The following is a 15,383-nucleotide window of genomic DNA, read 5'->3' on the forward strand; positions in this document are numbered from 1 at the left end:
AACCCTATTACAAGATAAATGAGGCAAGAAAGAAAATCTTATAATGAGTTTCCACCCTCCCCTATAGTCTTTCCAGCTGTCTTCTGGGTATTGAAAAGAGTCTTTAGTCTTCGCTGGTCCATCTCAGAGTCTTCTCATTAGGCTTGGCTTGGTGATAAGGCTCATCAGTCAGGCTTGGGAAGGTCCAGAGGTTCTGACAGGTTTCGGCAAACTGATAGTGGACATTTTGAGTAGTTCAGAGAACCGGCAAATACCACCTGTGGCTGGCCCCGCCCCCATCTATTCGCTGCCTCCTGAGTCCCAGCTGATTGAAGTCCCAACTGATCGGCTGGGTGTTCTTTTGTTGCCCTGCACAGGAGAACAGAGCTGGGAAGCAGGTTAGTGGGGTAAGGAGGAAATGGGCATTTTGCAGTAACCTTCTCTAGGAGTGGGCAGAGAATGGAGATTTTGCAGTATCCTTCCCCTGGAGTGGGGAGGGAATGGAGATTTTGCAGTATCCATCCCCCAGGAGTGAGGAGGGAATGAGGATTTTGCAGTATCCTTCCCCCCAAGTGGGGAGGGGATGGGGATTTTGCAGTATCCTTCCCCTGGAGTGGGGAGGGAATGGAGATTTTGCAGTATCCATCCCCCAGGAGTGAGGAGGGAATGAGGATTTTGCAGTATCCTTCCCCCCAAGTGGGGAGGGAATTGAGATTTTGCAGTATCCTTCCCCCGGAGTGGAATGGGAATGGGGATTTTACAGTATCCTTCCCCTGGAGTGGGGAGGCAATGGAGATTTTGCAGTATCCTTCCCCTGGAGTAGGGAGGGAATGGAGATTTTGCAGTATCCTTCCCCTGGAGTAGGGAGGGAATGGAGATTTTGCAGTATCCTTCCCCTGGAGTAGGGAGGGAATGGAGATTTTGCAGTATCCTTCCCCTGGAGTAGGGAGGGAATGGAGATTTTGCAGTATCCTTCCCCTGGAGTGGGGAGGGAATTGAGATTTTGCAGTATCCTTTCCCCAGAGTGGAATGGGAATGGAGATTTTGCAGTATCCTTCCTCCAGGAGTAGGGAGGGAATAGGGAACCCCGTCATTTTAGATTGTAAATTCAAAGACAGAGATTATTATTTTGTAAGCTGTTTTTCAGCAAGCAAGTGCTTTTTAAATACCCTGACATCACCCAAATAAACTGGGCACTGTCAGGAATATTATTGGCAGTTGTCCCACTGAAATTTTTCCCCAATTACTTAAATTCTAGAGCTTAAAGCAGCAAAAAGGAAAGATGCAATCCTGAAATTCCCAGGGTGTCTAGTTCGGGATCAGAATGTCAATTTACCACACGTGAGTCAGCAAACAAAACTAGGTTATGAACAAAAAGGGTTTATTCAAACAATTCGATTGGGAGGGGAAAAAACCTGAAATTCTATGGTTCTTAAACACTGAAAAGAATAATTATTCAAACTTTAGGTAGTAAAGCTCAACATTTCACATCAATTGGACCCATCCATCCACAAACAGGCAACTTTAAGCTTGGATGTTGGTCAACATTACATCACCTTCCACTTCGAGCAGATTTATCTGAAGCAGGTTACATATGCGATGGTTGTAGTCAAACTGATGTTGTCCATTCACAGCCACCTTAAAGCAGTGTCCTTCACACTGAATCCAGATCTATAAAAAGAAAATGCACAATTGTGATCACTTTAATGGGACCCAATAGTATAACCCAGGTCTTTACATTTTTATTTTATTTATCTATGAACATCACAAATTGCCCATTTCCCAGACAGGAAAGCAGCAAAGGTGTTTCACAGAAGAATCTGCAAGGCGATTTATGTTGTGCTAACCATGGTTCTGATATTTATTACTAGTTCAGGTTTAACGGTGATTTTAGTTAGTGACTGAACTGTGAAACAGTGATTTGCTTTACGGCCACTGTAAAAATGGTTGTAAAATCAGGTCTGATAACAGGATGACTTGACTTACAACAAAGTTATGGCCAAAAATCCAGTCCTAATTTTCATTGTAATCAGTGCAGCTTTTAAAGGAGGGTTATTGTATGGGCTAACCAAGGATCCTGAAATCCATGCATTAGGCTAGCCTGATAAATGCAAACTTAGTTCACACAATCTTCTGGCCCAAGTGGAGCAACCAGACTGCCGGACTTACGGTAAAGGGTTGGCCACGCATCAGAGGCATCCCATAGGGCAGGTGTCGTTCCTCTGACCCCCAGCACATGTTGAGCTTGGAGTTTCGAACAATCACGTTCTCATCAAACCGTGGATTGAGATGGAAAGCAGTATCGTTCCCTGCTTTTAGATTGATGTGGAACCTACATAAAAAGACCCAAATGTTGCACAATTAGCAGGAAACTATCCACATCCAGAAACTACACAATTAACATTCCAACTTCTAAAGATATTATATTGCTGATTCAAAAGCCATTATTAATCTCAAAGGTGTGTGAACCTGGTGAGCAAGAATCTTTTTGCCAAATATTCTCTTTTTAAAGGATTTAATAGAGAGATCTGGAAAAAAGGGGTCACTTGATAAATGATTAGATAGATAGATAGTAGTAAATAGATCAAGATACAGAGATAGTTAGATGATAGATAGATAGATAGATAGATAGATAGATAGATAGATAGATAGATAGATAGATGATAGATAGATAGATAAGATAGATAGATGATAGATATAGATAGATAGATAGATAGATAGATAGATAGATAGATAGATAGATAGATAGATAGATAGATAGATAGATAGATGATAGATAGATAGATAGATACCGTATTTTTCAGAGTATAAGACGCACCAAGGTTTTGAAGGGGCAAACTAAAAAAAAGTGGGAGAGAAAGAGAGAGAAATACAGTAGGTAGGTGGGGGGGGGAGAGTAGTTAGGTAGGAAGTTAGACAAAGAGAGAGAGAGAGAAAGTAGATAGGTAGGGAGAGAGAGTAGGTAGGTAGGTAGATGTTTCCAGGTGCATTTATCCATGTGCTGAGAAGGAAATCACTGACAATCTGCAGCATCTAAGACTTTGTTTCTGCTGGCACAGCACTTGATCAATCTAATTCTCATTAATCAGTTAAAGAGCTTTCCAAAATGGGGGGGGAGGTTTTGCACTCTGCAAAACTTCCCAAAAATGGCCCTTAAAAAAAAAGGCATGAATAGCCGGGGGGGGGGCAAAAACGAGAAAAAAATGGACTGTTTTTTGCGAAAACGGGCCAGTTTTTTGTCAAAAGAATTGCATGCATAGCCACATGCAGCCTTATAGAATGCTCCTGGGGACGGGAGCAAAACTGAGCAAAACACGCCCCCCCCCCCAGGAGCTCTCTGAAAGCCTCCTAAAAGCTGTGCATGGCCATTTTGGTGAAGGGGGGCGGGGTTTCAGGAGGAAAAACAATGCCTTATTCAGTGTATAAGACACACCCAGATTTTCAGCCTCTTTTTTGAGAAAAAAAGGTGCGTCTTATACTCTGAAAAATATGGGAGGGAGGAAGGGAGGGAGGGGTAGGTAGGTAGGTAGATAGATAGATAGGTAGGTGTTGTGGCCCAGCCGGTGCCGGTGCCGCTGCCACCAGACTCCGACAGCGAGGTGTCCTCTGAGTCGGCTCAAGAGGAGGTGGGGGACCCTGGACAGGGTTCTGACGCTGAGCAGGGCGCAGAGATGCTGGTTGGCCACCAGGGGGCGCCTGAGGCATGGAGCAGTGGTGAAAGCCAAAGGAAGGGGGCTCCTGATGTCATGCCTTGGAGCAGTGGAGAGGAGTCACAGGACAGTGAGTCAGACAGCAGTGAGCTATTAGATGCTCGTTACCGACGTGCTACCCGGCGTAAGGAGCAATTGAGCAATTACCGGAGATAATGGCTCTCAGCTGCTGATCATTAGACTCCTCTCCAGACTATAAAGGGACTGCTTGTGGACACACCCTTTGCAGGAATCAACTGATCATTGGAGTTGGAGAAGCTCAGATCTGTGTCGTACTTTGGCAGGCTGGATTGCTGCTAAAGATTTTACCTGGATTACTGTCAATCTGTTCCCTGGACCTTGGCTGCTAAGGTGATTATCTGGAGCTTGGTAGCTGGATTGCTGCCAAGGGGTGTCGCTGTAGCTGGATTGCTGCCCAGAGTGCTATCTTGACCTTGGCAGTCTGGATTGCTGCCAAGGTGGAACCTGTATGTCAATAAACATCTTTGAAGAGACTTTGTGTCAGAGTGTCTTGGTATACAAGAGGAGGGGGTCAGAACAGATTGATTCCTGCCCCAAACAAAACTCCATTAAGTTGCAATGGAGCAACTACAAGCTGAGATGGCCCAGTTGGCTCAACTGATTGCTTTGCTGGCTGGTCAGGTCTCTCAGCTCCAGGGGCTTGCAAACCCCCTCCAGCCAAGGAGGAAATGTCCAGTGGCTACACCAGACAAGTTTGATGGCAAACAAGCAATGTTTGCAGCGTTCCTGGGCCAATGCCAGCTGTTTATCAGCTTGAGAGCGGAGGACTTTCCCACTGACCGGACGAAGGTGGGATTTATCATCAGCTTGCTCTCAGGCACAGCAGCGAGGTGGGCCACTCCATTGCTCTCCCAACCGAGCCCCCTGCTGGACGATTTTCAGGGTTTTTGTAACCATCTCCGGCTGATGTTTGAAGATCCCATTAAGGGGGAAACAGCCACCAGACTCCTGAAAGAGTTGCACCAGGGGCGTGGTTCTTTGCAGGATTATGTCAGCGAATTCCGGCTGCTTAGTCAGGACTCTGCTTGGAATGAGCCAGCCCTTATGGACACTTTCCAGGACGGCCTATCAGATGGCCTGCAGGACGAGCTTGTGAGGGTGGACAGGCCTCCAACGTTCGACGCGTTGGTTCATTTGTGCCTCCGGATAGACGCCCGGCTGCAGAGGCGGAGGCCTCGCCGCGTGTCCCAGGAGACCAGTAGGGTGCCGGTCCCTCACGAGACTGCAGTTGCACGGGAGGAGCCCATGGAGTTGGGTGCCGCCAAACCCCGCTTGTTGCGCACGGAGATGGACAGACGGCGTGCAGGGGGGTTGTGTTTCTACTGTGGGGATTTTGGACACTTGGCTTTGGTTTGCCCCAAAAAGGGTAGGGGGGCTGTGCGGACTGCGGCCTCCCCTCAGCAACGTGTCGGGAAACGGGCGGGGCCCAATCTGAGGGAGACTTCGGGTCGGGCACAGGCCGGAACAGAGGCGGAGGGGCCTCCACGACATCTGATTCTTGCAGCGCACATTCTCTTGTCGGGTAGTCCGCAGGGAATTCCAGCCCATGCCTTGGTCGATTCCGGGGCTACCACGAATTTTATGGATGCAGCGTTTGTCACTAAATATCACGTCCCTCTGTGCCCGGTAGACCCTCCGATGCGAGTGGAGACCATTGACGGCCGGGTGCTTCTGTCTGGGCCCATCAAGAACGCCACGCAGCCTTTGTGCCTGATCCTCGGGGAGCATGAGGAGGCCATTCAATTTTACGTGGCTTCGGGTCTGCATTTCCCCGTGGTGTTGGGCTTGGCTTGGCTGCGGGCGCACGATCCCCAGATCTACTGGTCGCAGAACCGCATCTCGTTCCCGTCCTTGCAATGCGTGGACCATACCCGTCATGTTTGCGCGGCTCAGGTGCCCAGTTCGGCCGAGGTGACAGTGCCGCCGGATTTAGCGGAGTTCGCGGACGTGTTTAGCGAGCAGGAGGCGGATCAACTGCCACCGCACCGGCCTTACGACTGTCCCATTGACCTGGTACCTGATGCGAAACTCCCGACGGGCCGCCTATACTCCATGTCTGAACCGGAGTTGGCCGCATTGCGGGACTTCCTTGACAAGAACCTTGCCCGGGGTTTTATCCGGCCTTCGTCTTCGCCCTTGTCTGCCCCGGTTTTGTTCGTCAAAAAGAAGACCGGGGATCTAAGACTTTGTTGCGATTACCGGCGCTTGAACGCCATCACGATCCGTAATCGCTACCCGTTGCCTCTGATTCCCGAGTTGTTGGAGCGGCTCCGGGAGGCTGTGGTGTTTACCAAACTGGACTTACGTGGAGCTTACAATCTGGTTCGAGTCAGGGCGGGGGACGAATGGAAGACAGCCTTTGGCACCCGATACGGACATTTTGAGTATACGGTCATGCCGTTCGGGTTGACCAATGCCCCAGCTGTCTTCCAACATTTTATGAACGATATCTTTCGGGACCTTTTGGATCAGTTTGTCGTCATCTACCTGGACGACATCTTGATCTACTCTACGTCCCGGAAGGATCATCAACAGCACTTGCGTCAGGTCTTGCAGCGCCTTCGAAAGCATCGCTTGTTTGCCAAGCTGGAGAAGTGTCAGTTCTGGCAGACCACCATCGAGTTCCTGGGGCACCGTATTTCCCCTGAAGGAATTGCGATGGAGCCAGGCAAGGTGGAGGCATTACGAAGTTGGCAATCTCCTCGACGGATGAAAGACGTTCAGAGACTCCTCGGGTTTGCCAACTACTACCGGTCCTTCATCCCCGGCTTTGCTTTCTTGACCGCGCCCCTCACTCGGCTCCTGCAAAAGAAAGTGCCGTTTCACTGGGGGTCCACGGAACAACAAGCGTTCGTGGCCTTGAAGCGCGCTTTTACAAAGGAGCCGATCTTGAAACACCCTGATCCCCATCGCCCCTTTGTAGTCGAGGCGGATGCGTCCGACATCGCGGTGGGGGCGGTGTTATTGCAGGCTCACGCCCCTGATGGCACCCTTTTCCCTTGCGCCTATTACTCTCGGAAACTCAATCCTTCCGAGCGCAATTATACCATCTGGGAGAAGGAGTTGCTGGCTATCAAGGCGGCGTTCGAAGCCTGGCGACATCACCTGGAAGGGGCCAGGCATCAGGTCGAAGTCCGGACAGACCATCGGAATCTGGAGTTTTTGACAACAGCCCGGAAGCTCAATCAGCGCCAGATCCGGTGGTCTCTGTTTTTTGCCCGGTTCCACTTCAAGGTCACGTATATCCCCAGTGCCTTGAACCAGAGGGCGGATGCCCTATCTAGAAAGCCGGAGTACTCAGACCCTGCTGACTCACTGCCCCCCCGGACGGTCCTACCCGTCGAGTCCTTCGCTGCAATCCAGGAACCCGTGGATTTACGGTCGTTGATACGGAATGCGCAGCGAAACGACGAGTGGGTAGAACAACGGCGGGCAGAGGTAGGGCCGACATCCCCGTGGACCTTTGACGAGGACCTTTTGAGGTATCGGGATCGGCTCTACGTGCCTGCAGGACCGCTCCGTGGATTGGTTCTCTCCCAATGTCATGACACTCCGGCAGCGGGACACTTTGGCCTGTTCAAAACTTTGCACCTGGTTTCCCGTACGTTTTGGTGGCCTCGCCTGCGACACGACGTGCAGACGTACGTCACGTCATGTGTGCAGTGTCGACAGGCCAAATCAGCGACGGGAGCTCCTCCAGGCTTGCTACAGCCATTGCCGACCCCGGACAGACCCTGGGGAGCCGTGTCCATGGACTTCTTGACGGAACTGCCTCTGTCGTCCGGTTTCACTACGGTCCTAGTGGTGGTGGACATGCTCACCAAGATGGCGCATTTCATCCCCTGCCGGAGATTGCCGACAGCCCGCGCCACCGCCCGCATGTTCATCCAGCACGTGTTCCGGCTGCACGGCCTACCTGACCGGGTCGTCTCCGATCGTGGTACACAATTCACGGCCCAGTTCTGGAAAGGGCTGATGGCCGCTCTTGACGTTCAAGTTTGTCTGTCCTCGGCGCACCATCCCGAAACCGATGGAGGGACGGAGAAGGTGATTGGGATTCTGGAACAATATCTGCGCTGCTTCGTGAACCAGCAGCAGAACAATTGGGCGGAGTACCTCGCCGTGGCGGAGTTTGCGTTCAACAACTCGCAGCACTCCTCCACACGGATGACGCCTTTCATGGCGAACGTCGGGTACCACCCACGTTTTTTCCCTCTCACCCCCATGGACTCTCCGGTCCCCGCAGCGCAGGATTTCCTCTCTGAGCTTCAGGCGGTTCACCAGATGGTGCGCCGCTACTTGAATCAGGCGAAGGAGGATTACAAGAGGGTGGCGGACAGGTCTCGCCGTGCGGTGCCGGAATTGGCCGTGGGTGATCGCGTGTGGTTGTCCACGCGGCATCTTCCGTCCCACCGGCCTACGAGGAAGTTGGACCACCGGTATCTGGGGCCGTTCCCTGTGGAGGCCGTTATCAATCCAGTGGCCTATCGCCTGACCCTCCCGCGCTCGATGCGAGTACACCCGGTGTTCCATCGCTCGCTCCTGATCCCTGAGCGGTCGGATTGTCCTCTCCGACATCCCTCTTCGCCCCTGCCGTCGTCGCCTGACGTGCACGCACGGCCATTGCACAGAGTGACCCGGATCCGTGACTCGAGATGGCTCAAGGGTCGGTTCCAGTATTTGGTCGACTGGGCGGACGAGGACTCGGACGGTGGGACCTGGACCGATGCGACGGCTGTGCATGCTCCAGCTTTGGTGCGGGCCTATCATGGACGTTTTCCCTCCCGACCGCATCCCGAGCGTCAGGCCCGGGGGAAGGGCCCTGCGGTGAGGGATAGTGTTGTGGCCCAGCCGGTGCCGGTGCCGCTGCCACCAGACTCCGACAGCGAGGTGTCCTCTGAGTCGGCTCAAGAGGAGGTGGGGGACCCTGGACAGGGTTCTGACGCTGAGCAGGGCGCAGAGATGCTGGTTGGCCACCAGGGGGCGCCTGAGGCATGGAGCAGTGGTGAAAGCCAAAGGAAGGGGGCTCCTGATGTCATGCCTTGGAGCAGTGGAGAGGAGTCACAGGACAGTGAGTCAGACAGCAGTGAGCTATTAGATGCTCGTTACCGACGTGCTACCCGGCGTAAGGAGCAATTGAGCAATTACCGGAGATAATGGCTCTCAGCTGCTGATCATTAGACTCCTCTCCAGACTATAAAGGGACTGCTTGTGGACACACCCTTTGCAGGAATCAACTGATCATTGGAGTTGGAGAAGCTCAGATCTGTGTCGTACTTTGGCAGGCTGGATTGCTGCTAAAGATTTTACCTGGATTACTGTCAATCTGTTCCCTGGACCTTGGCTGCTAAGGTGATTATCTGGAGCTTGGTAGCTGGATTGCTGCCAAGGGGTGTCGCTGTAGCTGGATTGCTGCCCAGAGTGCTATCTTGACCTTGGCAGTCTGGATTGCTGCCAAGGTGGAACCTGTATGTCAATAAACATCTTTGAAGAGACTTTGTGTCAGAGTGTCTTGGTATACAAGAGGAGGGGGTCAGAACAGGTAGGTAGGTAGGTAGGTAGGTAGGTAGGTAGGTAGGTAGGTAGGTAGATGATAGAGATATACATACATAGATGATAAGACAGACAGGCAGCAAACAGGCAGACAGATGATGCATGGAAGGTGACTAGTAATGATCCTTTATTTTTATTTTCACTTTAAAAAAATAAAAGTACAGCAAAGTTCATTTTGTCACATTCAGTACTTTTGGAATGGATGTGTGCATGCCTGAGTGTGTGTTTTTTCCACTCATTTTATTTCATAGGGCAAGGAAACAGATCTGAACAATGAGCGTAGGGGACGGAGGTGTGTTCCTTCTGTCACCCAACTGGCTGTGCTTCTGGTTGGCCAACTTTGTTCCTGGAAGGAACATTTAAGAAGTATCGCCAGGTCACTCTAGGCACACTGATGTTTGTTTGCGGTATCCCTTTATCACCTGTGGCTGGAGCCTGGCTTCATTTCCCCCCCCCCCCCCCACAAAAAAAACAGACATGTTTATTTACGTTTTAAGGCTAAAGATAAAATACAAAACATAGAAAAGGATGGAGCCTCGCTTTGTTGTTAGTTGGGAAGTCGTGTCCGACCCATCGCGACCCCATGGACAACGTTCCTCCAGGCCTTCCTGTCCTCTACCATCTGCTGGAGTCCATTTAAGCTTACGCCTACTGTTTCGGTGACTCCATTCAGCCACCTCATTCTCTTGTCGTCTCCTTCTTCTTTCGCCCTCAATTCTTTCCCAGCGTTCGGCTCTTCTCTAGGGAGTCCTTCCTTCTCATTAGATGGCCAAAATATTTGAGTTTTCTCTTCAGGACCTGGCCTTCTAAAGAGCAGTCAGGGTTGATCTCCTCTAGGACTGATCGGTTGGATCGCCTTGCAGTCTTGTAGCCTGGCTTTACATTCTGATAAATCGTAAAAGCTGCCCAGAGCTATAGCGGTGAGATGGGTGGGCAATATATACATTTAATAACAAATATGATAAATGCAATAATAAATTGCAACCATGCAGCATTTGTTTCACAGGTCCCGTCTGCAACTTCTTAAAATTGCAGCATCTCTTCTAGAAGTCAGGCTCGATCCAGGAAGAAAAAAAATGCAGGTTGTTTCAGGAGTTACTGACAAGTGCAACGGGAGCGCCCTCCTGTGCCACAAAATACCATTTTCGCTTTGAATTCAAAGTGCTGCACAAATATACCATCTTCAGTCACTGCATCTACGTCACAGTCAATTTGTTAGTCTTTAAGATGTCTCAGGTGTTTTATGACCTTTCTTGCCACAGTTGTTAAGTGAATCCCTGGAGTTGTTAAGTTAGAAGCACAGTTGTTAAGTGAATCTGGCTTCCTCCTCGACTTTGCTGGCTGGAAGGTCGCAAAAGTGAATCACATGACCCAAGAAAACTGTGACAGTCATAAATATGAAGCAGTTTCCAAGCGTCTGAATTTTGATCACGTGACCATGAAGATACTGCAACGGTCATAACTGTGGAAAACGGTCATACGTCACTTTTTTCAGTACCCTTGTAACTTTGGATGCTCACCAAATTCACTGTCGTAAGTCGAGGAACTACCTGTACAAATATTCTGGTAGATGATGCCACTTGCATTACACAGCCGTCTCAATGGTGCTTTTTCAAAAGGCAACTGACTGTTTTTAACTGTGCAGACCCGGTGGAGGAAGCGGAGACTCAGGGGGTTTTTAGTTAAATGTTTTTTAAATGTTTTAGTGGGTTCCAGGGTGGGGGGGAGGGTTAGCCTGGCCAAGGGAGGGGTTAGTGCCAGGCGAACAGGTGTGGTCGGGAGGGAAGTGAACGGAGCTGGGGAGGGGAGGGAGAATACTGTTCCATCGGAGGGTCTTTTTATTTCAACGATCGTAGGGAGGGGTGGGTGCGAGGATAGATGAAGACTCTTCAGTCGGTTGGGAGATCGTGGCCGTTGGACACGCCCGGTCATTTGTACCAACCCCCGCACCCTAGGTGGCCAGGATCTACAGAGCCAGGGCCTGAGGCTGATGTTGTGCAACGCGAGGTCCGTTGTCAATAAGGCCCCCCTCATTAATGATTTGATCTCGGAGGGGGTGCCGGACCTTGCGAGGATAACGGAGACCTGGTTGGGCCACGAGGGGGGTTTACCCTCGTGGAAATGTGCCCACCAGGATACCGTGCATTCCATCAGCCGCGGGCCCTGGGTAGGGGTGGTGGGGTAGCGGTGATTATACGGGAGGATCTGGAGCCGAGAGAGTTCACTGTGCCACAGATATCCGGGTGTGAGTCTCTAGGCGTGAAGTGGGGCCCAGGGAGACAGTTGGGCTTGCTGATTGTATACTTGGCTCCCCACTATGCATCAGCAGCCCTGCCTGAGCTCCTCGAGATGATTGCAGAGATGGCAGTTGAGACCCCCAAGCTATTGGTTATGGGGGATTTCAACTTGCCGTCGATAGGCGAGTCATCCGAGGTGGCTCGGGAGTTCATGGCTTCCATGACAGCCATGGACCTGACCCAAATAATTCAGGGCCCCACACACGAGGGCGGCCACACGCTGGACCTTATTTTTGTCTCTGGCCAGTGGAAGAGGGATCTGGGAATAGGGGATTTAGTTATTACACCCCTGTCATGGTCAGATCACTCACTTCTCCGGCTCGACTTCCCAGGCGCTACCCCCCATCGCGGCGAGGTGGAACCAGAAGGTCCTAGATGGTTCTGCCCCAGGCGCCTGATGGAACCTGAAAGGTTCCAGACGGAGCTTGGGCCATTTCCTGTAGCCCTGACCCGCTCCCGGATGGAGGACCTGGTGGCCGCGTGGAACAATGCGGCTGCCAGGGCCTTGGACCGGGTTGCGCCTTTGTGGCCTCTCCTGCGGCAGCGAGCCACCCCGGCCCCTTGGTTTACCGAGGAGCTAAGGGTGATGAAGCGCCGCAAGAGACGCCTAGAGAGTAAATGGAGATCTTCACGCTCCGAATCTGACCGAACACAGGTAAGAGCCTATTTACGGACCTACCTTGTGGCATTAAGAGTGGCCAAGCATCAATATTGCACCACTCTTATTGCGTCCACAGATAATCGCCCTGCCGCCCTGTTTTGGGTGACCCGCTCCCTCCTTTCGCAGAGGCCGCGGGAAGCCCCCTTGCAGGGTAGAGCAGAGGAATTTGGGGAATATCTGCAGGACAAAATCGCTCAAATCCGTAGTGAGTGGATCCCCCCCAGTAGACCAGGGGGGACGTCGGAGGTGAGTCTTGATGGACCACTCTGGGAGGAGTTTGACTCTGTTGCTGCCGATGATATGGACAGGTTGCGTGGGCGACTGCGAGCCACTACATGTTTACTGGACCCGTGTCCCTCCCGGCTTATACTGGCATCCTGGGAGGTTACATGAGGCTGGCTCCAGGAGTTAGTCAACGCTTCTTTGAGAGAGGGGTTCCTGCCAGCCGCCTTGAAAGAGGCGGTGGTGAGGCCCCTACTCAAGAAGCCTTCCCTGGATCCAGCTATGTTAACCAACTATCGTCCTGTTTCCAACCTTTGCTTTTTGGCAAAGGTTGTAGAGAGTGTGATGGCGCAACAGTTCCCATGCCACTTGGAGGAAATTGATTATCTAGACCCGCGCCAGTCCGGTTTCCGGCCCGGTCACAGCACGGAGACAGCCTTGGTCGCGTTGGTGGATGATCTCTGGAGGGCCAAGGACGGGGGTTGCTCCTCCATCCTGGTCCTATTAGATCTCTCAGCAGCTTTCGATACCATCGACCATGGTATCCTATTGCGTCGTCTGGAGGGGCTGGGGGTGAGGGGCACCGTCTTGCGGTGGTTCTCCTCCTACCTCTCTGGCCGGTCGCAATGCCTGCTGGCAGGGGAGCAGAGGTCGACCCTGAGGCCACTCACTTGTGGGGTGCCACAGGGGTCGGTCCTCTCGCCTCTCCTGTTCAACACATATATGAAGCCGCTGGGTGAGATCATTTGTGGTTTGGGGGTTGAGTACCATCTGTATGCTGATGATACTCAGCTGTACATCTCCACCCCGAACCACCCCAACGAGGCCGTCGAAGTGATGTCCCGGTGCCTGGAGGCCGTTCGGGTCTGGATGGGAAGCAACAGACTCAAACTCAACCCCTCCAAGACGGAGTGGCTGTGGATACCGGCGCCCCGGTTCAACCAGTGGGTTCCATCACTGGCCATCGGGGGCGAACAACTGGCCCCCGTGGAACGGGCGGGCAATTTGGGTGTCCTCCTGGATGCTCGGCTGTCGATGGACGACCATGTGACAGCCGTGGCACGGGGGGCGTTCCACCAGGTTCGCCTGGTGCACCAATTGCGCCCCCTATTGGACCGGGACGCCCTTCACACAGTCACCCATGCGCTTGTGACGTCCCGCCTGGACTATTGCAATGCTCTCTACATGGGGCTCCCCTTGAGATGCACCCGAAGGCTGCAGCTGGTCCAGAATGCGGCCGCGCGGGTAATCATGGGATGTACTAGGTACTCCCATATAACACCTCTCCTGCGCGAGCTGCACTGGCTACCTGTGGCTTTTCGGGTGCGTTTCAAGGTGTTGGTTATCACCTTTAAAGCGCTCCATGGCACAGGACCTAGCTACCTGCGGGATCGCATCCTACCCCATACATCCCTGCGACCAATTCGCTCTCACAGGGAGGGACTCCTCCGGGTGCCGTCCACTAGGCAATGCCAGCAGGCGGCGCCCAGGAGTAGGGCCTTCTCTGTGATGGGCCCGACCCTCTGGAATGACCTCCCCCCGACATCAGAACTACTAGCAATCTCCGCTCCTTCCGAAAGAAACTCAAGACCCACATGTTCCAATTAGCTGGCCTGGCCCAACCGTAGTCTCAATTTTCAATCCGCCTGGCCGGCATTTTAAATTTTAAGGGGTTGTCCTTTTAACCTGTTTTAATTTTTATTATCACTGTACAGACCCTATATTTAATTTGTTTTTAATAAGGGGTATTTAATATTGTTATTGTATATACGGTTTTAGCTTTTGTCTGTACACCGCCCCGAGTCCCCTCGGGGAGATGGGGCGGTCTATAAATTCAATAAATGAATGAATGAATGAAAGACCCAAAGCATTCACTTGAAAAGAATTCGGAATAAAATTGCGCGGAAGGAAGTTTTACCAACAATGTTTCTTAGTCTTTACCTCTGAGCACAAGGGGACACAGAGCCCGAAACCATTATTGATTTGGATGGGCAAAGGCCCCCAAAGATGGTAGCTCGGTAAGGGAGAGGCTGTGGAGAGAACACACACACAAACAATATTAGAATTAATCTGCCTCCCCCCCCTTCCATTTTGGCAATATGAGACTTCTATACTGCTTCACAGCCCTCTCTAAGCGGATTAAGTCAGTTTATTGCCCTCAACAATCTGGATCCTCATTTTACCTCAGAAGGATGGAAGGCCTTGAGCCGGTGAGAATCAAACTGTCGAAGTGCAGGCAGCCGGCAGGCAGCAGAAGTAGCCTGCAGTAGTGCACTCTAACCACTGCACCACCACGGCTCACCAACAAAGGCCTACTGTATACAGAGGTTCAGTGGAGTGAGTCTGAAAAAATCAAAATGTCTGAGGCCACCACATAATCAAATCCCGGCTCTTTTTAATGTGGATGCTCATTCTCATAAAAAGAGGACAAAGCTTCTATTGCCATGTTGACTGGTTGACTTCCCTCTGGGGACAACTTTGATTATCCAACTAAGCATAGACTTTTCCACTGAGATAGCACCAATGGTCCTTCCTGGTCATAGTAGCAAATGTCCACTGATGGCCTTAGCCTCTGGCATCTTTCAGGTTTTTCCAGAGCATGCAGGCCGAACCGTGATTCACTGCTAACCTCTTTAGATTTTTTCTATAAAAGGTTTTCTGGTCCAAGCCATTCAGATTTCCCACAATGCCCAAGGAGCCTAATTAAATCGGGTGCATTGTGGGAAATTCCAATGAAGCTCAGCACTGATTCCTTCCTATTGCAGCTCTTATTAGAAAAGATACATCAAATTACTATGGTTGGGTTCATACTGGTTCATTTTATTAGATATCTTAGAGTTAGGCCCTCCTTGTCTTCTGGAGCCTCAGGGGTCTTATATAACACTCCCCCCCCCCTCCATTAGCTTCACATAACAATGACACAATGAGGCTGGTTGAGCT

The 15,383-nt window shown here is 51.4% G+C and overlaps 1 protein-coding gene across 1 annotated transcript in view; it reads right to left on the reverse strand.

The window, feature by feature from the left end:
- Positions 1 to 1,343: 1,343 nt before the first annotated feature.
- LOC309385699 (galectin-9-like) overlaps positions 1,344 to 15,383 on the reverse strand; it is a 37,506-nt gene continuing 23,466 nt past the window's right edge. The window contains exons 7-9 of the mRNA XM_081940396.1: positions 14,385 to 14,473; positions 2,149 to 2,311; positions 1,344 to 1,650 (exon numbers count right to left, since the gene is read on the reverse strand). Of these exons, the coding sequence (XP_081796522.1) occupies positions 1,504 to 1,650; positions 2,149 to 2,311; positions 14,385 to 14,473 (399 nt within the window). The 3' untranslated portion in view covers positions 1,344 to 1,503. The remainder of the gene's footprint in view (positions 1,651 to 2,148; positions 2,312 to 14,384; positions 14,474 to 15,383) is intronic.

This window comes from Natrix helvetica (genome assembly GCF_964273705.1).
Source record: "Natrix helvetica genome assembly, chromosome: 2".
NCBI lineage: Eukaryota > Metazoa > Chordata > Lepidosauria > Squamata > Natricidae > Natrix > Natrix helvetica.